The sequence below is a fragment of the Prionailurus bengalensis genome, chromosome A2 (genome assembly GCF_016509475.1).
Source record: "Prionailurus bengalensis isolate Pbe53 chromosome A2, Fcat_Pben_1.1_paternal_pri, whole genome shotgun sequence".
Taxonomy (NCBI): Eukaryota; Metazoa; Chordata; class Mammalia; order Carnivora; family Felidae; genus Prionailurus; species Prionailurus bengalensis.
Genome location: NC_057348.1, coordinates 21,167,699 through 21,186,656, shown reverse-complemented (window position 1 = coordinate 21,186,656; position 18,958 = coordinate 21,167,699). Strand labels below are relative to the sequence as shown.

At 57.0% G+C, this 18,958-nt stretch overlaps 1 protein-coding gene across 1 annotated transcript in view; it reads right to left on the bottom strand.

Annotated features, from left to right (window-relative positions):
* The window catches only part of DNAH1 (dynein axonemal heavy chain 1), a 76,264-nt gene that overhangs the window by 5,369 nt on the left and 51,937 nt on the right, over window positions 1-18,958 (bottom strand). Inside the window, exons 42-66 of the mRNA XM_043587516.1 lie at window positions 18,288-18,428; window positions 17,985-18,145; window positions 17,393-17,550; window positions 16,649-16,822; window positions 15,807-15,845; window positions 13,488-13,666; window positions 12,294-12,524; window positions 11,426-11,622; window positions 10,810-10,945; window positions 9,687-9,895; window positions 9,425-9,596; window positions 8,495-8,686; window positions 7,844-7,954; window positions 6,864-7,049; window positions 6,256-6,447; window positions 4,904-5,071; window positions 4,620-4,811; window positions 4,363-4,494; window positions 3,723-3,848; window positions 2,969-3,088; window positions 2,691-2,840; window positions 2,403-2,563; window positions 1,365-1,590; window positions 1,034-1,229; window positions 550-701 (exon numbers count right to left, since the gene is read on the bottom strand). Coding sequence (XP_043443451.1) covers window positions 550-701; window positions 1,034-1,229; window positions 1,365-1,590; window positions 2,403-2,563; window positions 2,691-2,840; window positions 2,969-3,088; window positions 3,723-3,848; window positions 4,363-4,494; window positions 4,620-4,811; window positions 4,904-5,071; window positions 6,256-6,447; window positions 6,864-7,049; window positions 7,844-7,954; window positions 8,495-8,686; window positions 9,425-9,596; window positions 9,687-9,895; window positions 10,810-10,945; window positions 11,426-11,622; window positions 12,294-12,524; window positions 13,488-13,666; window positions 15,807-15,845; window positions 16,649-16,822; window positions 17,393-17,550; window positions 17,985-18,145; window positions 18,288-18,428 — 4,101 coding nt within the window. The remainder of the gene's footprint in view (window positions 1-549; window positions 702-1,033; window positions 1,230-1,364; window positions 1,591-2,402; window positions 2,564-2,690; window positions 2,841-2,968; window positions 3,089-3,722; window positions 3,849-4,362; window positions 4,495-4,619; window positions 4,812-4,903; window positions 5,072-6,255; window positions 6,448-6,863; window positions 7,050-7,843; window positions 7,955-8,494; window positions 8,687-9,424; window positions 9,597-9,686; window positions 9,896-10,809; window positions 10,946-11,425; window positions 11,623-12,293; window positions 12,525-13,487; window positions 13,667-15,806; window positions 15,846-16,648; window positions 16,823-17,392; window positions 17,551-17,984; window positions 18,146-18,287; window positions 18,429-18,958) is intronic.

Below are 18,958 nucleotides of genomic sequence, written 5' to 3'. Positions count from 1 at the left end.
AGTCGGACAGGTCTGGATTAATGTCCTCACTCCACATTTTCCTGTCTGGGTGTCCTTAGGCAAAAGATGTGACCTCTGAGCTTCAGTTTCCTCACTTTGGGAAGTAGGAAGAATTAGAATTATAGCTGCTCCACAAAGGGTTTGTGGGGGTTTGAGAGTGTACCCATTAGCCTGGCACCTGGCACACAGTGAGGACTCAAGCTGGAGTGGCTGTAACACTCACACTCTTGGATGTGATTTCCGACATGCTCTGGGGCTCATGAGAGCGTGAGTGGGGAGGCTCGGGACGGTCCCTGCTCGCCAGCACACCCATGGCTCTGAGAAGGCTGTGCTCACAGAGCAGCTTGAGCCATAATGAACCTAAGGTCTCCTGGCTGTTGGGAGGAAGGAGCTGTTTCCTGAGGTCTCTGCCCCCTTGCTCTTGCTGTGCCCTGAGGCCCAGCCTTCCCTTTCCTTTCACCCTGTTCTCCCAGGCCCTGCCACAGGCTCCCTCCTCAGGCCATCTGTCCCGAGTCACTGGCCCACCCAGTTCCCTCTCTGCTCATGTACCTGATCTATCTTGGCCTCATTCATCATGATGCGGGCACACAGCAGGAAGGCAAACATCAGCTTGTGCTTCTCAAAGAGGCTACGGCAGACGTTGCTGTAGAGGTTGTAGGTCAGGTGGCGGTTGATGTTGGCAATGCGCTTCTTCAGGTTGTCTGCAGGGTAGGGAGGGGATGGCAAGTGCATGGGGGGAGGTGAGGGAAGCAAGATCCCCGGGGTTCAGCCTAGCCCAGCCAGTCTGCCCTGCAGCCAGAGGGATGGTGTGGGCATCCCCTTGGGGCCTGTGGAATTCCTCGTAGAGGGGCTCTGAGGAGGGTCGGGAGGGGTGTGCGTGTTGTTATGTTTGATATGAGAGTATGTGCAAGTGAACGTGGACATGATTTTACATGTATGTGCCCACTGTGGAGATGTGGCCACGTGTATCACATCTGTTTCAGGGTGGGGAGCCTCGCATTTGTGTCACCGTGTGCACATATGCCAGGACTACCTGCCCTCTCTGAGTTGGCGATGCCCGAGAGGAAGATGTTGAGAAACCACTCCAGGGAGTACTGGTACATGGGGTCCACGTTGGCCAGGTCAGACACACAGAAGAAAAGGATCTGGGTGCGGACGGCCACGGGTATGTACTCCATTCGCGTGAGGTCAATGTCTTTCTCCGTCTGCTCTGCGATCCTGACTTTGGCCTGGAGGTACAGCAGGGGAGTGGTGGTCAGGCCCAGCTAGACTGGCAAAGAGCGGCAGGCAGAGGTGGGTGGGGACAGGGGTTGGGCCTAGGGCTAGAGGTAGGAGTCGGTAGGCCGGGGCAGGCAGTTGCTGACCTGAATCTCAGCAGCCTTCATCTTGGAAGCCTCCAGAACTTTGATGAGCTCCATGTCATCCACAGGGTTGCCTTCAGAGGAGCTGAGCCTGTATAGGATCTGGTCTTCAATGTCCTTCAGCTCCTGGCGCATCTTGGCATTACTGACAATCAGCTGGTTTTTAGCTTCCTCCAGGTCCGGCCTCTCCTCAGCCACTACTTGGCCCAGAAGCTGGTCCTCTAGACCACTGCCAGGGGCAGGGGACACCATGTCAGCAACACCTGGTAGACCCCAGAGGGCCAGGCCTGAGTCTGCTCACCTATCTACCTGTGGCCCCAGGGCTCCAAGAGCCCAGCATCCCTGCCAGTGTCAGCCCGGGAGGCCTAACCTCTGTCTCCCACTGCAGGGCTAATGCAGAGCCTGTCTGCAAAGTGACCAGTTCTCAGTGAGACCTGGGTGGCAACCTGGAATCCCAGCAGGGGTCTTTGAAAAACTTCCTGGGCAGGAGGGGGCTGGATGACTGGTAGGGATCTGCCTTACGGGTGTTTTCACAACCATGTCTGTGGAGAGGTTCGTAGTAACCACTGACATGGAGGCCTGAGCATGGAGCAGGCCTGTGGGCTCTGTGTAGGTGGCCAGCAAAAACCGCAGTGCCTGGGCTCATGGCAGCAAAGCAGGAAGCAGGGCTTGGGTGCAGGGAGCCAGAGTGTGCCTGAGTCAGGACTCCAGGACAGCTCTGGGGGTGAGTGCACAAGGGGCTGGGAAGGGCTGAGCCACAGGGGAAGGGTACCTGGACAAGATGGGGCTAGCACTGACCAGGGAGGCTGAGGGGTCCCAACCAAGGATCAAGGGCTCTTAATCTTGGGGGCACGGGTTCTTATCTGGGAGTGGTGGCAATTAAGGGGAGCTGGTGGAGGTGCCAGGAAGGCCTGGAATGACAGAGTGCCTTGGAAAAAGCCAGTGGAGCCTCTGGGAGAGACCCATTGAGTCTCAGCCTGCGGGTGGGAGCGAGGCAGCCAGGCAGAGCTGATGCTCGGTGTCCGGGGTCTGGGGGCTTACCTGGGCGACAGAGTAAAGTTGATGAGAGTGAGTTTAGTGGAGATCTCAGGCGTGTAGTGTGGGTTGGGCAGCTTGGTGGTAATATACATCCTGAAGTCCTCATGGTAGGGGATCACCGTGTCCCCCAGCTTCAGCACTGTGTTCCCCTGCTGCTTGTATGTCTACATACAGTGGGTGGGATGGGCAAGCACCATGGCCAGGGCTTCACCAGTGAGGCAGGGAAGCGGCTGCTCCCTCCCCTGTCCAGACCAACAGTCTGCCCCCACTCCCTTGCCGCTGCAGGCCCACCTGCTTGAGCAGCACAGGCTCCAGGGCCGGGTCCAGCTCCTCGCCCACGTTCTCCAGAAGGCAGGGCTTGCCGAAGCGGATGGCATTCTCCATGCTGCGCAGGAAGTCTCGGTCACTCAGCTTGAATACATCCAGTCCACTGTCCTTCTCCTGTAGGCACAGGGGGCTAGTGGGGGCTGTGGGGGCTGTGGGGGCTGAGAGCCAGGCTGACCCCCGCTATTGACCCTGCACTTGCTAAGCCCGGCTGTGTGGGGCAGCGGCACCATGCATGGGCTCACCATGTTCTTGATCCATTTATTGGCCTGGCTCTGAGGGTCAATGAAGTGAGTCCAGCGCTGGGAATACTGGTTGATGACCCCATTCTCCACTGACAGTGTGTCGTTGGGGAGGCCAGCGATCTATGGGGCACCAGGGGCCAGACTGGGTCAGGTCTCTCACATAAGCAAGGTCAGCTGGGGCATCAGCTACTCCCAGCTTTGTGCTTGGTGATCTCTTCCTTCTTATTATGTCCCCTTCGAGGTGGGGACAGGAGATAGTGTGCACAGCCATCAGCCCACAGGACCCCACACTCTCTCCTGCTTCTAGGCTGGCTCCCAACACCCTCCTTTCTCTGGGCCTCTCTGTCTTCATGCCTACGGAGTCCTCACTCAGTCAGACCATCTCCCCAGAGCCCACATGCCATCGATGTCCTGGCCTATGCTCACCCTTGGCCTCTGCCCATAGCCTCCTGGTTTTCTCCCTGGGCCAACTTTACCTGTTCTTCTAGCTCAGATCTGCAGACTTCCTTAACCTCACTCTGGATGCTGCTCCCCTACCCCAGCCCACTCTTACAAGCACCCCTTGAATTCTCTGCCCACAGTTAGCTAGATCTGTGCCACACTGCGTTCAGCTCTCTCCTCTCCTACACACACCCTTTCACTGGGCCCAGGCAGGTTCAGGGGAGGCATCTCTGAGCTGTCCCAGGAAAGAGGGTGGGAGGGAAGCAGGAGGCCCCTGGCCCAGCCCAGTCATGCCAGCCCCCTGGGTGGGTACCTGCCATGAGCGGATCTTCACGGGGTTTCCCAGTGTCCCGATTAGCGTGGGCTCAGAAGTGTGTGGGACCTTGTGTCTTGTGAGCTGCTTGACCCAGTTGTCGTAGAGCACTGTGCGATACTGGCCCTGGGGAGATGCCAGACTCAGGACCATCCCACCATGACCCGTGTGATGCCCTCCCACCTCCCTTTGCACACACCTCCCCCCCCCCCAACAGTGCTCAGTCATTGTACACAGAGGCAGAGCTCAGATGTGAAGTGAGACACCCGCACTTGGGTCCCACTCTGGGTGACTTCCTTGGCCCCTTTTCTGTGAAATAGGGGCAATGACAAGAACGCCCACCTGTCAGGGAGACTGTGAGGGTTGAAAAAGATGCACCCAGCAAGCATGGAAGTGCGAGCTCCTATCTCCCACTAGAAAACCAGCCCTGCCAGGGAGGGGTTCTGGCTGTTTCATGCACTGCCTTATCCCCTGTGCCTGGAACAGCACCTGGCTCAGACGGGGCACCTGAGGAGTGCTCGTTGAACGAGTAAGTGCAGAAGGAGTGGCCCTCCAGGCTGCCCCTTGTGGAGTGAGGCCTCAAGGTGGGGCCTGTTTGGGGAGGTGAGGCTGCCCCAGGCAGGGTCAGAAGGTTCCTTACTGTGAAGGGGCCCAGGTAGGCCACGAAGCCAGCAGCCAGCAGCACGTCACCAGAGATGTTATCAAGCGTATGCTCCAGGTTCTCCACTGTCTCTTGCCAGCGTACCTTCTCGTCGGACAGCCCGTTGATGAGCTGCAGGGGCAGCCCCGTGGGGTGGGCTGTGGTTGGCCGGGCCAGGGGCTGGGGAGGGTGCGCAGGGCCTTCCCCCGACCCAGGCCCCCCCAGCCCAGAGGCCCTCCCTACGGGGATGTGCGCACCTTGTCTGCGCGGCCCAGCCGCTGCTCACACTGCTCGCACTTCAGCTCCAGTTCCTCCTTCTTGGTGATGCATTCCCGGTACTTGGTCTGCATCGTGGCAATGCCATCCTCCACCTCGCGCAGGCGTTGCTTGGCCTCCTCCAGGATCCTCTGTGTCACCTCCAGGTCGTCCTGGGCCTCCCGCAGGGCTTGCTGCCAGCAGTGGGCCCAGGGCTAACTTGTGGCAGGGGCTCTCCCACTGGGGGCTCTTCCTCCCCTGCCCCCCAGGCGTACTCAGCCCTCACCCGCTTGGGCTCCACTGCCTTGGCCACAAAGTGGTACTTATGCATGGCGCGCACCCACTGGCAGATGGAGGTGCAGGCCTTGGACACCTTGGCGATGGCGGCTGGCTGGAACTCCTCGTTGTCAATGTAAGGCTGGATGGCTTTGATCACCGCCTCCCCAATGTTGTCCTAGGGGAGGGGAACTGTGGGCATCAGGGGGTGCTTTGCAGGGAGGAAGTGATGGTGGGCCCTGCTAAGGAACACCTTGCTCCTGCTCTGAGTCCCATGTCCCATGTAGGCTTCAGCACAAGTGTCTTCCTTTGGGAATAATCATGGCCCAGAAAGGCTGGTCGGAAGGGGAACTTCTGTGTTCCAGGATTTCAGATAATACAATCAGAGACTTTGTCCTCGAGAAACCACGCAGGCTTGAGGTCTGATGATATGCAAGCCCCATTTAAAATTCATTTAGCAAGAAGAGCTATTTCCTGACAGGTGTGGACATGAGTGAGTGATTCCGACACCCAACCAGGGTCATGTTCAGGGTATTAATCCTGATCCTAAGAGCTCACCACACCCCCAACGTTCCTGTCCCACCATGGAAGAGTCCAACTCTGTAGTTTAGGATGGGCCCAGGAATCTGCATGGTTCATGAGCTCCCGGGGTTCAGAGCCTGGGACCAGGCAGGGGAGCCTGAGCACTGGCTGTGAGTGCTCCTGATTTGGGTCTAATTAGGCCTGTGGGGACCCTGGTTTCTAGACTGATGGAAAAAGAGGAGGAAGGATGGGGAAGTCTATAGGGAGTCTAGCTGCCTATGGGCCATTGTCTCCACCCTCCCAGTGCAGCCTGGAGTGTCCGGGGCCTGATACTGACACATGGTGGTGGGGGGTGGCCCGTGTGCACAGGCAGTTGTCCCCTATCCAACTGCTAGGCTGAAGAGGGTCCCCCAAGAGAGTAGTGGGCTCCAGGCTGATCTAACCATGAAGCCACCTCCTGAGAGAGAAAACGGGCATGGACACTAAGAGCCCCAGATAGACAGCAGACAGAGAAACCCAGAGACAGACAGGAGAAGCTGAGCCTCAGCTGAGGCTGAGGGAAAGGCGATGGATGCACAGACAGTGAAGGTCTAGGCCAAGGCCATGGGGGTCTCAGGGAGGAAAAGGCACAAGAGGGGATCTCCAGGCTACAGAGCTTTGGAGTGACTATGGGTGACATCTTACGGGGACAGGAGCCTGCCTGTCGCCCCTGTGGCCACAGGGCTGTGTGTGTTACAAGCAGAGGGAGATAGGACAGAGAATCCTACACTGTGGGGGTGTTGGCTCCTCTCCTTGCTTCCCTGCCTTACCCACTGTCCAGGCTGCACCTGGCATGCTCACCTTGTCAAACTTGAAGAGGCTGTCAAGGAAGCGGCCAGGATCCTGCAGCAGCCCCTTGCCAGGCTCCCAGTAGTCATCCACCTTGGAGCCAGGCTTCTCTCCAGGCACCTTCTTGGGCTTGATGCCCTTCATGATGCACACAGCCTCTATGACCAGCTTCACGCCTGGGGGTGGCCGCTGCATGGCCCGCACCTACAGGTCAGGCCAAGAGTGGGGGAGACCCATCAATGCCTGGATTCCCCCAGGGCAGGGACAGCTGTCAGATAAGGTGGACCTCACCTACCCAGTTCCTACTACCGTTGACAAAATGTGCTCTGAGATGTTCCCTGAGGTCTGCCTTGGCCTGTGGCTCCTGCTGCTCCCCCATATACCCAGGCTTGACCATGAAGCTAGAGGCTGATTTCTTAGGACCAAAAGCCCTCCCCATGTGCTGGCTCAGGGCCTAGGGGCTGGTGCAAGGAGGTAAGGGCAGGCAGCTGGGTTTGAGCCCTATTTCTGCTCACACCTCCCAGCACATGACCCCCAAGGGATGTGGAGAGAGGGGGCCTGGAGGCCAGGGGTGCTAGGCTGGACACCAGGGGGGATTCCAGGGCTGCCTGACCACCCACCTCAGTCACATCATTCTTGTTGAGGTTGCGCAGGCTGGCCAGGGCCGCATCCAGGGCAGGCAGGGCCTCATCCAGGTCCTTCTGGGCATCATCAGCTATAGCTTGTGCCTTCCTGGCCTTCTCATTGGCCTTGATCTCCTCTGCTTGCACTGAATTTCGGGTCTCCTGGGCAATGGCTGTGTCCACCTGGAGACCAAAAGCAGGGAGGACCCAGCTGGTGGCATGCCAGGGACACGTGTCCCCACCCCTTTCTCCTTCCTACACACCTCAGTTTCCCTAGGCAGAGGGAAATGAGGGCTGGGATACCCCATTCTCCAAGGGCCCTCTTGGCTATGACAGGCCATGGAGCTCTGGGAATGTAAGAAGCCCATTCCGAGTATTCACAGTGGGCCTGGATTGGGGCTCTGGGCTTTATGTGCTTGAGCACAACTGCCTACCAGGGAAGGACCCCCTAAGTCCTTAGGGTACCGCCATGCAAGACAGAGAAAGGTGCTCCCCCTACCCCCATCATGTTCTTTCCATCTGCTGGCAAACATTTTCAAAACACTGACATTGCAGAGTAGAATGTGACTGCTTCTACCAGAAAGTTGTCATAACGAACATACGAATCTGAGATGTCGGCTGGGAGGACACGGCCCTCGAATTTGGGGATCTCACGAAGACTCAGAGGGAGACTCGGGCAGAGTCCGCACAGCTGCCTGTGGTGGCCTGCCGCTCAGTCTGTGTCATGACTACCACGGCTTGGGCTGCCTCTCTTGCTTTCACCACATCCCCTACCCCGGGGCAGTGCCCAGCATAGAATAGGTTCCAAGCAAACACTTGTTGAATAAACCAATGACTACTGGCTGAGGAAGACAGGCACTGAGAGGCTAAACAACCTGCAGGGTCAGGCAGCTGGCGATCTTGTGGTTGCATGGGGACACTGAACATCCTCAGACACGGTCAGACATCAGGGAAGAGAGCCAAGGAGCACCCCTGACCTTGATCTGCTCCATGGTGAGCATGGTGTCCTTGGCAGCCTCTTCCAGCAGAGGGCGCATCATCTCCAGCTCCTCCTGCATCTTGGCCACATCTTCTGAAGTTCGCAGCAGCTAGGAGATGGGGGATGCAGAGAGGAAATTAGGTGTGACAGGGTACCAGAAAGAGAGCCGGGGTATGTGTCTGTGTGGCTCAGTTGGTTGAGGATCTGACTCTTGATCTCAGTTCTGGTCTTGATCCCGGGGTGTTGAGTTCAAGCCCCCTGTTGGGCTCCATGCTAGGCATGAGGCCTACTTGAAAAAAAAAAAAAAAAAGACAAAAGAAAGAGAGAGTTGGGCCTGGAGGGGCCTGGGGAGAGGTTCCTGCAGGGCCTCAGGCCCTCATGCATGAGTGAGAGGCTGTGGCTGGTTGTCCAGTGAACCCTGGAGGAAGGGAGCCATCCCCTGAATATCTGTGGGGTAACCTGCTTTGGCCTTGCCCTTGTCCAACAGCTTCTGTTCATTTGTTTGTTTGGTAAGGGAGGAAGCCACCCATTTCAACACTGCAGGCTGCTGATGAGAGGGTGGGCTGGGCCTCCCTGGGTCTGGGCTAAGCCAGAGCAGGCAGAATCATGGGCTGTCAGCCATTGCCCACAAAGCCCCACCGTGGCCCACCTTGTCAAGGCCACTCTTCATGCGGTTCTTAGCAGTTTTCAGCTCCTGTTTCTTCTGCCCAATTAGGATGGAGAAAATATTAAGCAGCTCCAGGTAGCTCTTGGGGGTCACATAGTTGTGGCGCGCCAGCTCAGCCAGGTACTCGACACACTTCTTGGCCACCGACTGGTGGATATATACGCAAACCTGAATCTGTAGGGTGGGAAACCACTGATGCCAGCAGCAAAGAAAGGGCACCAGGGTGCCCTCAAAGCCACTGCAGCCTAGTCCCAAGGAGGGGGCCACATGTAAGAACCTCAATGCCTCTCACACTCACTGTCTCCTATGATCCTCATAGCCTCCAGGGTCAAGGTCACCTATTCTGCAGAAAATCCCACAACCCAGAGAAGTCAAGGGGCTTGTTTAAGTTCACACAACTGTCAAGGGCAGAGCTGCCTTTAAATGGACTCAGGTCTCTCCCAGATCTTTCCCTGGTCACAGCTCCCAAGACGTGCCTCTCCCTGAGAATCCTAAGGTGGGACCTCCCTTCCTTGGAGGCTGGGCCAGGGGAAACAGAGGGCCCAAGGCCTCAGCATAGCTGGACAGGGAAGTGGACTCACTCTAGCTCTTGGCCCTCAGGTGACCACCACTCTCTCAGTTTGGACCAGACAGATCTAGTCCCCCATCCATGGTCTTTGGTTGTGTCAGGGGGCTCTGTGAAGAAAGCTGCCACAAAGATCTCAGGGAACAAAACAAACAGTGACTGTGAAGTGTGTGTCCAACCACCTATGTCACTGAGACAGTCTTGTGGCACCCCCATTATACAGATGAGGAAACAGGCTCAGCACAGGTAACTCACCTGCCCAAATGCCCATCAGTGTTGAGCCTGGGTGAGAGTCCCAAGCCTAAACATTTCCCCCACGACAGCTTGCTCCTCTCCAAGACACCTACCAGTCCTCCAATTACTTCAGAGGTGGCTTCCAGTTCTGGGATCTCGTTCAGGGACATGGTGGCCACAGACTCCAGGGCCTCAGCTGGCCATTCGTTAAACCAGTCAATGGTACAGCAGTTGACCAGCGAGGGGAATTGCCTCAGGCGGGCTCGGAAGACCTCTCCTATGGGGCTGGGGGGCCAGGAGTCCAAATGAGATGCTGACTTCCACCCCCAGGAGCCCAGAACCCTCCCCACAGCAGGCTGCGATGACTGCTTGTACCTCATGCACAGCACCACATGGATGTTGCTGCGCACACGCCCAGTGTAGGCGGCCATGAGGTTGGCCTTGGTGGGCTGCAGGCCCTGCTCCTGGACATATGGCCGCATGGTGTTGACAATCTGGTCCTGCTCTTCTGAGGTATAGAGGTTGGGAATGTCACCCGAGTTCAGGATGTTGTTGATGTCCTCCAGGAAAGACTCATTCTTGATCTGGGGAGAGATGAGAGTGCAAAAGCTAAGCCTTGATGATGGCCCCTGGGCGTTGGTCTCCCTGGACCTTCACAGCAGCCCCATTTTACAAACCTGGGCAGAGAAGCCCAGGATCATACAAGTGACCCCATAAGTCATAGTCTAGGACTCATATCCGGGTCTGCCCTATAGCAGAGACTCTGAACATCACCACTGGGCTGTGAAAGAGCCTTGGGTCCTGTGTAGGAGATGTGGCACCTTACTCCTCACTTTTCAGGCCGCTCCATGCCTGTTTAGTCCTCCTATTTACAGGAGAAAACCAGGCCATGGGCAGAAATAGGTCCTTACCAGCTGACATGAGGGGACCCTGGGGTAGAAGCAGGGCTGGGAACAGAGAGGACTCTGCACAGGGTGGGATATATTTCAGGACTTCAGCCTTGGCCCAGTTCTGACCCCTAGCCAGGTTTAAGTGCTGCTGTATTTGTCTTGAGACCCCAAAGCCACAACCTCACCTTCTCTTAAGAGACCTAGTAACAGTACTCATGCCTAGGGAGCTCTAGAGGGAGCAGCCCCTAAATAGAGCACCACGGGCACAGCACTTTGGGCACAAGTCCTGTGGTCCTTAAGGTGGGAAGCCTTTGGCCAGTGAGTGTGGTGCCATTTGTGGTCAGCCATGGTGCCAGGGGCCTTCTTTACCCTTAGGGTTTAGTAGCGATCTATATCTCCCTAGCCCTGATAGGCTGGGTTTGGCCCCACGCACCTGACCCACCCAACTATGGGCTCCCTCACCCCTAGTCCCAGCTGTCCCTCAAAACAGCCACCCCAAATGACAGTGACCTGGGATTGAAGGACTGACCACCTTATAGGATACCACACTGGGATGGGGTTATAGCCACCCCACCCTGGACCCTGCCCATTGCCTATGGCAGTGGCACCTGGGTGTCGGAGAACAGGAAGGTGATGGGCAGGCTGTACAGGCCAGCCTTGAGCAAGACCTTCTTGACATCTTCACGCCACTCGGTCATGCCGTAGTTCTTGGATAGCTCAATCTGGAAGCACTCGTACTCAGCCCTAGAGACAGGAGTTTGGGTGGAGGCCTACCAGAGCTTGAGGCCAAGTGCTGAGTGGTGGGTGCCCACACCCCACCCCAGCCATCTGGAGTCTGGCCCCCTTCCTGGGCAGATCTGCAGACTCTCCAGGCCCTGAACATGCTCTCTTGCCTTCAGACCTTGGCTTAAGCTGTTCCCATGGCCTGGAATGCCCTTTCCTTCCATCCTCCCAGCTCTGATTCTGAGAGAAAGCCTATGGCCGTCTCATCTAGGAATCCCTCTTGGATGTCTGCAGCCACATTTCCCTCCCCACAGCACCACAGGGTACTTCTGTTGCCTCTCCTTGGGGCCTAGTTCCTGTTCCCAGTGTGTTCAGAAGCCCATGGCTGGGGGTTCTGGCCCAGGGCGGCCCGAGGCTCCCCCATCTGTGGAAGAACATAAATGGAACCAATAGTCTGCCTGCCGCCAGCCACCACTCCCCACCATGTCTGGGGGCCCTCACATGTGCGAGGCCAGCCGAGTGAGGGAGCTGCGGCCACTGCCACCCACACCCAGCAGGAGCGCGTTGCCCAGCGCCTGGCGCAGGGTGCGGCTGATGCGGCAGATGTGGCTCATGGCATCCATGAAGAGGACCAGCTTCAGCTTGGCTGTGTTGATCTGGTTGTAGTCCTCCATGTACTCCTCAATCACCTGCATCATCTGGGGCAGGGAGGATGGGGAGATCTGGGTCCTCTCTCGGTCTCTGTGAACCAGGGCCCCCAACAGAAAGCACACCCCTTCCTCTGTGCTTGGAAGGGCGCTGTGCCTTCAGAAGCCAGTTCCACCTACATAAGGCCCGACCTGTTGGATACACCAAGGCCTGAGGCGTGGGGTCAGAGCCCTGTCTGTTTCCTCTGGGTTTTAACAAGTGTACTGACCCATGACTCTGGTGGGAGCTCCTAGGAACAAGGAGGGGATGTGTGTGGAGGGAAACCGTCAGGAAGGCCACGCCAGCCATGCAGCTCTGAGACCCCTGACGGGGTCTCTTCCATATCTCCCTGGGGTCATGACTCAGACTTATGACCCCAGGGGCCCTGCTGCCCCTCTGAGGGCAGGATGATAGCCCCTCCAACAGGTACAGCATGTCCCTGTTTACAGAGCCCGTCTCAAATGAACCACAGGCTCATCCTCAGAGGTGGGCCAACGAGGGCCTGCTACACCCTTTTGACAAAGGAAATGAGACCCAGAGAGCCAAGTGCTGGCCTTCGAAGTCAGTGTCCTGACCCTCCAGCCACAGCACGCAGGTCTGTTAGCAGTGCTGCAGAGGGCCTGGGTCCCGGGGGGCAGCATGAAGGGCCCCAGGAGGAGTAGGCCTCAGCCGGGCCCCTCACCTTCTTCTCGCTGGTGATGAGCTCATAGGACTTGACATCTGAGCCTGGCGACATGAAGTCCCCATAAAGGATGGGCTGGAAGGGACAGACCTCAACAAAGGCCACGTCCCAGTACTCCATGTGGCTCTCCAGTAGTTTGTCGAACCAGCCACGGTCCTCCTCGTTCACCAGGCGGTCGCGGAACACGCGGCAGCTCTCGTGGTACCACAGTCGTAGCAGCTGTACCTTGTCCTGCAGCCATCCTGGCATCAGCACCTGCCTCTTCCCCTGGAGTCCCGGGCAGGGCTGCACACAGGGCAGCCAGCCAAGGACCACGTCCTGCATGGGGCTGTGCCTCACACCTGTGCCTCTCCACCCCCAGATCCAGGCTCAGAAGGCCAAGTGCCTACTGGGACCCAGCTCCACTAGGGCCCCCACGATTCCTCAAACCCCAGGCTGGGGAGGAATGCCCAATTCTCCTTCCTAACGCCCCACATCTAGCCACTCAGCAAGCCCCTTGGATTCTGCTCCCATTTCTATGTCTGCTGCCACCTCCATCCCAGCTTTCCTGCCTCTCCCTGGGTGAGTAGCTGACCTTCAGGAAGCTCCCAGGCCCTTCTCTCTACCTCTTTGGCTATAGCTTGGCAAGGCCAAGTCTGGCATCTGTCCTGTTCACTGAGTCTCCCTGTGCAGACCAGGCTCTGCACACACTGACCAAACCCACCCCCATTCCAAGTGTAAATCTGTCTCCCACCCAAACCCATGGTTCCCATCACCTTCAGGATCCTGCGGCCCCCACAGCTCACAGTCTGCCCCAGCCCACCCAGCACACCAGACAGCCCACTCCCTGCTACAGTCCTGCTCCTTCCACTGGAGTATTTGTTTCCTGGAGTGCATCCCACTCATTCTTCCTCCCAAATCTTCTCCCACACAGGGCCTCCAACAGGAACCTTTCTCTCCCTTTCTTTGCCCTGGCTCCCTCTTTTGTGTGAGCCCCAACACCACTGCCATTCTCAGCATGGATCTGGACTCAGCTATAGGAAGGCAGGGGGTCTGGAGCCCACCATGCCTCCAGCCCCACTCAGGGCCTGGTCAGATCAAGGCTGGGCAGTGTTTGAGCAGTAAGGCCTAAAACTGAGGGGCTGGGGAGGACTGTGAAGTCATGGTGGGTACTCCTCTGCTGGACACTGGGAAGGGATCCTACCAGATCCTCACCTCGACCTTAGCCGGGTCGGCCATGAGTATTCCCTGGAAGACCTTGGAAAGGTCCCTCAGGTTGAAGGTATAGTGGGACTTGGCTGGGGTGGGCAGCAGCTGGGAGGTGATGGTGGAGTATACCATGATGGTGGCTTCCACGAGGGGGTCCGCAAACTGAGCGATGGTGGGGGCCCCAGCTGTGGGAACAGGAGGGTGGACCTGGGTCACACAGGTGGGGGCTCCAGTGCGGCCTCTGTGGATCCTAACCCCCTGCCCTTGCCAATGCCGTGTTCTCCCCCAGATGCCCTTTCCCCAGCCTGCGGGCCTCACTTGCACCCACCCTTTAGATCCTCTTCGATGCCACCTCCTCCACAAGTTCTTCTTGATGTCCCCTAGCTTGGGGTGAGGAATCTCCTGCTCTGAGCTCCTCACTTGTACATCCTCATTACTGACACAGGCCATTGTGCACTGGGGCACTGGGACACACACACAGAACAAGGGGAGTCAGTGCCAGTGGGGCTGTCCCCACACCTGAAACATGCCGGCTCTGAGCCAAGCAGGGGAGGGTCACATGGTCCACATAAGCTTCAGGAGGGCATCACAGGGGATGTGCAGGGCCTGGAGTCAGCCGTGACCTGCAGGGCTTACCAGCCCCCCGGAGCTGCTGCAACCCACCAGCCTGCATTTTCATTACTAACATAATCTGTTTTATTGTTCTTTAAAATCTACTCAATTCTTTGCTGGGAACCAAATGCTGTCAGTGGGAACTTGGGGCAGAGGGAATCAATCCCCTGAAGTGGAAAAAAGTAAAGAAGGGGCAGGAGGACTCATCAGCCCCACAGAGGGGCTCATCTATTAACACAGGCACTGCACTGTTCTAGGTCCTGGGCACAGAGGGCAGCCCCAACAGACACACTCATCACCCTGAAGCTGCCATTCTTGTGGGGAGGCAGGGAACGAACAGACGTGCAGCAGAGCAGACAGTAAAGAGCTATGGAGAGGCCTGCCGCAGGAGAGAGGTGTTGGGGGCAGGGGGTGGGGGTGGCCAGGGCTAGGGGCATTCGGCACGATGCTGGGAGAGGCCTCGCGAGGAGGGGCACTGAAGCAGACAGCTGAGGAAGGGAGGCATAAGCAGGCCCAGGACAGTGAGGAGCGGGTGAGAACAGAGAGGTGACAAGGGGCAGGGATGGCCCCATCCGCCACTGTTGGGACTTGGGCTCTTGTCTGCAATTGGGCAGCGGAGGAGTGTGATCCGAATGAACATTTGAATGGGTCCCTCTGGCTGCAGATGGAGATGGATAGATGGACAGGTGGGAGGTTGGGGTGGGGTGGGGAAATGGGGGTGGAGGGTGGTGACCTGAGAGAAGGAGCGGCCACCCTCCACTGACAGTGACAGCCCGGGAATGTGAGGACTGAGAGCTGACCTTTGGTCTGGCCACACAAGGCCGCTGGTGACAAGGGCACTCTCTGGGGAGTGGTGGGGCACGAGGGAAAGTGGGAGGGGCGGCTGGTGCCAGCATGAAGAGACAATGCTCTTGAGCTGTGCTGTCAACGTGAGCAGAGAAATAGAGTGATGGCCAGGATGGGAAGGGGCCGAGAGTGGCTGTTTGGGGTTTTGTGTTACGATGGGGGACATGTCTGCTTGCTGATGGAATGGCCCAGTGGAGAAGGGCCACACACATATGTGGGTACTTATGCAGTGTTTTGGGAGGTGGAGCCACGTCCTCCGGCACACAATCTGGGGGTAGGATTCAGGCTTAAGAACAGGACTCTTTGACCTTGTCTGGGAGCAGGGCAGTCCGTTCCCAGCAACAAGAGAGAAGACAGGGCCAATGGGCGCCTGTGTGCAGGTGAGCAATGGACATGGAGGCCTAAGGAGGGTGCTGTTTTCTGATGGCCTCTTTCAGCTGAGGTAGGGGAAGAGGTGGGATGTGAGGTGGGTCTGAAGGCCTGAGGTAGTCAGTCGCCCTGCAGCAATGACTGACAGATCTGTCCTGTGTGAGGCTGCCACACTGGAGATGCCTGCTCCTCGGAGAGGGCCAGCCTCTTTGGAGCCTCTGCTTCTTTACACAGGGTGGGAGCTCATTCACTGAACTCACATTTACTTTGCTTCTACTGCAAGATGGACATAACCCAGGCACCAAAGGACTGGCTGCTGTACGAATAGTTGAATGAGCCTACAAAGGCATTGGCTATAGCCCAAGGCCCTCACATGAGCCTGAGGATGGTTCACTGTGGCCACTGCGACCCAGCCTCAGCCCCACCCAACTGGAGCCCAGGGCTCCCCCTGGAACCAGCACCTCACCCCAGCCAGGGCCTGTCTGGGCCTGCACTTACGCACGGGCTCCCGGTAACTTCTCTCCCCGAGGAGTCCATCTAGAGGGTTGAGGGAGAGACATGGGGGTCTAACTTAGGTGGGTCCCTTGCTGCCCACCTTGGCCAGCTGGGCTGAGCTGGGCAGCTCCCAGAGCAGCTACCTGCTACCCACCCTCCTCAGAGCAATGTGCGCCCCCCCCCCCACAAGCTGGGCCTGTAGGCAGGTTCTGACCTATCACCCCTGGGGGCAGGGCAGGCCAGGCCACAGGAGGGAAGACCTGACTCCCATCCCCCACCACCTGGCACAGTGCCAAGGGGAGTTCACAGGTCAGAATGTATGTTAGATAGGAGGTGGGCTGGTGAGGGAAACTGCATCCTGATGCAGACTTTTCCCCAAACCCCATGGAAGATCAGGGCCACTTTGTCCATTCTATCTTGGTGGCTTTTCCTGATTTATAAAAGTAACATCCTTCCACCAGCTTTTCTAGGTAAGTACTGACATGTATGTGTGTGCACATGCAGGTGAAGTCACAAGCATACAAATGTATAAATCATATATTCAGTAATCTCCATGTGCCAGGCTTCATGCTAGATGCTACATGCAATGTCTTATTTAACCTTCACAACTTGGGGTGGTGGACTCTAATATCATCATCCATTATACAGATGGAGAAACTGAGGCTCAGAGAGGTTCACAAATTTGCCAGTGGTGACATAGCTGAGTAAAGGATGAATCCAGGGCTGAGGTCAGTGCCTCAACCACTCCCCCCTTTCCAGCAGCTGCCCGGCTGTCCTAGGAGTAGTTTATCTGCTTGGGCTTCTGCCTTTGCCCATGGCCTCCCCCACTTCTGCCCAAGGCTCACCCATCCAACTGCCCAGGATGGTGGAGAAGATGCGCTTCTTGCTGACCTCATCCATCTCAGCAAAGGACAGGTAGTTGAAGTGGCGCATCAGCCGTGGGGTGATGGCATTCCTGCCTCCACCTGGGGGGCCCATGGCACAGACAAAGTTGATGTCCACCAGGTTCTTGAAGGCTCCTGGAGTGGAGGCAGGAAGTCAGGAGGAAGCCCTGCCCAGGGCTGAATTATGACTTCTGTGGGCCCCAGGCACTTGGCCTTCAAGGGTCTCCTCTCCTCCATAACAATATTAAAAACTATAATTTATATCAGTATTAGAATAAAGACAAATATATTTATGTTATACATTAAAAATGTTCTTTGACCTGAAAGTTCATCTTCCTGGTGATTTTAAAAGAAATCAAAACAAGGCGCCAGGGTGGCTCAGTCAATTAAGCGTCCAACTTCAGCTCAGGTCATGATCTCACAGTTTGTGCTGACAGCTTGGAGCCTGGAGCCTGCTTCGGATTCTGTCTCCCTCTCTTTCTGCCCCTCCCCTGCTCATGTTCTGCCTCTCTCTCTCTCTCTCTCTCTCTCTCTCTCTCAAAAACAAATAAACATTAAAAATTTTTTTAAAATCAAAACATTTCTGTGGACCCTCTAAAAGTACTGTGGGCACTGGGCGCTGTGCCTACTCTGCCTAACAGATGCCCTGGTCCTGCCCAGGACACCCAGCCCACACCCCACTGGCTCAGGCCAGAGGGTACATACCAATGACCTTGCGGTCATACCAGCCACCGTGGTCCATCCACTGGCGCAACAGCTCGATGGGTGGCTGGGCACCATATGTCTCCAAGGCTGGCATGTTCAGGTCATCGATAAAGAAGATGAAGTTGCGCCCCAGAGGTGGTCCGAACACACCCTTCCGCCTGTGGGAAGGGGCTGTGTGAGCCTAGCACCCATTGGTACCAGGTCCTCTGGGAGCCCAGGGGTGGCAGGATGGCAACTACCTTCAGCCTCCTCTGAATTGTTGGAACTCTTGAGCAGCCCCTTGTCCCATTCTGAACATCCTAGGACATCACACTTGACTGCCCTGAGTCTGGGCTCCCTCAAGGTGAGTCTTGCCTCCCATGCAGACACATAACAAGCCCCACCCGAGTACCCAGCCCAGGGCAAGCACCCATGGCTGGGCCTAGTAGGCATTTCTGATGGATGATGGCTCCAGAACAGTCTGCAAAGGAGCCCAGGGCCCTCCAGGAAGGTCTCGGCAAACCCGAGAGCATAATTTGGTGAGGAGCTGAGAAAGCAGCTGGTTGAGCCAGGCTGGGAGGACACGGGACATAGAAAGGAATGAGGTGCCTACCTCTTGTCCAGCTTGCTGTCGATGAGGTCCTGGGTTTGGTTGGCCGAGGTTCGGGCTGAGAAGGTGAGGAAGTGGCTGATGTACTCCAGCGGCAGGTTCTTGAGGAGCTTGTCGGAGATGGTGAGGGTCTTCCCTGTGCCTGTTGGCCCGATGCACAGCACCTAGGAGAACGGGATCACGTATTCAAAACTCTCCCAGGGTCTGGCATACAGCAGGAGCTGCCACCCTGTCAATATGGGAGGCCAGCCACCCCCTGACTTGGGCCTTAGTTTGGGTGAGACAGGGCATGGCAGGGGCACTCACGGGCCTGTGGTTGGTGAGCAGCATGTCCAGCAGGTAGGACATCTGCACTGTGTCTATAGTAGGCACGATGATGTTGCAGTAGTTGGTATCTGGCACCATGGTGAACGGAGTCGAGGAGTCCATCCACTTGACCCAGGCAACCTGGAACCACAGGTAGCTCAGGGCTGGGCCCAGAACCCCACTCTGGCCAAGTGCACCAGGAGGGCAAGGAGCTGCACTGCTAGGCCTTGGCAAGAGAGCCCGGGTAAGGGGCTGTTTCTGACTGAAATAGGAAGCCTGTGCCCTACTCTCTGCACACCATGGGGAACCCCAGAACAAACCACTGCGAGTGGGGGAGCTCTCTGCACACGGCTGCCCTTGTGGGCAGCTTCCTAGGGAAGCTGTGGGTCTCTGCATCAAGGAAGTGTTCCAGCAAGTGGACAGCCCAGAAGTCAAAGGCCTTCGCTATTTAATTTCAGACTACCCAAGGCGGGGGAGGGGGGGACCAGAACCACAGGTGCTGAGGTCACCTGGCCTCATCTCCCCACACCATCCCACCTGCATGAATTCTTTGACCCAGCTTGCAGACCTCCCCCGATGAGGGTCCTCACTATGGTCAAGCACAGGTCACACTGGGGACAGTCCTGTTAGACTCAAATGTGTCCTGTGAGATCCCCAGCCCCATGCATAGT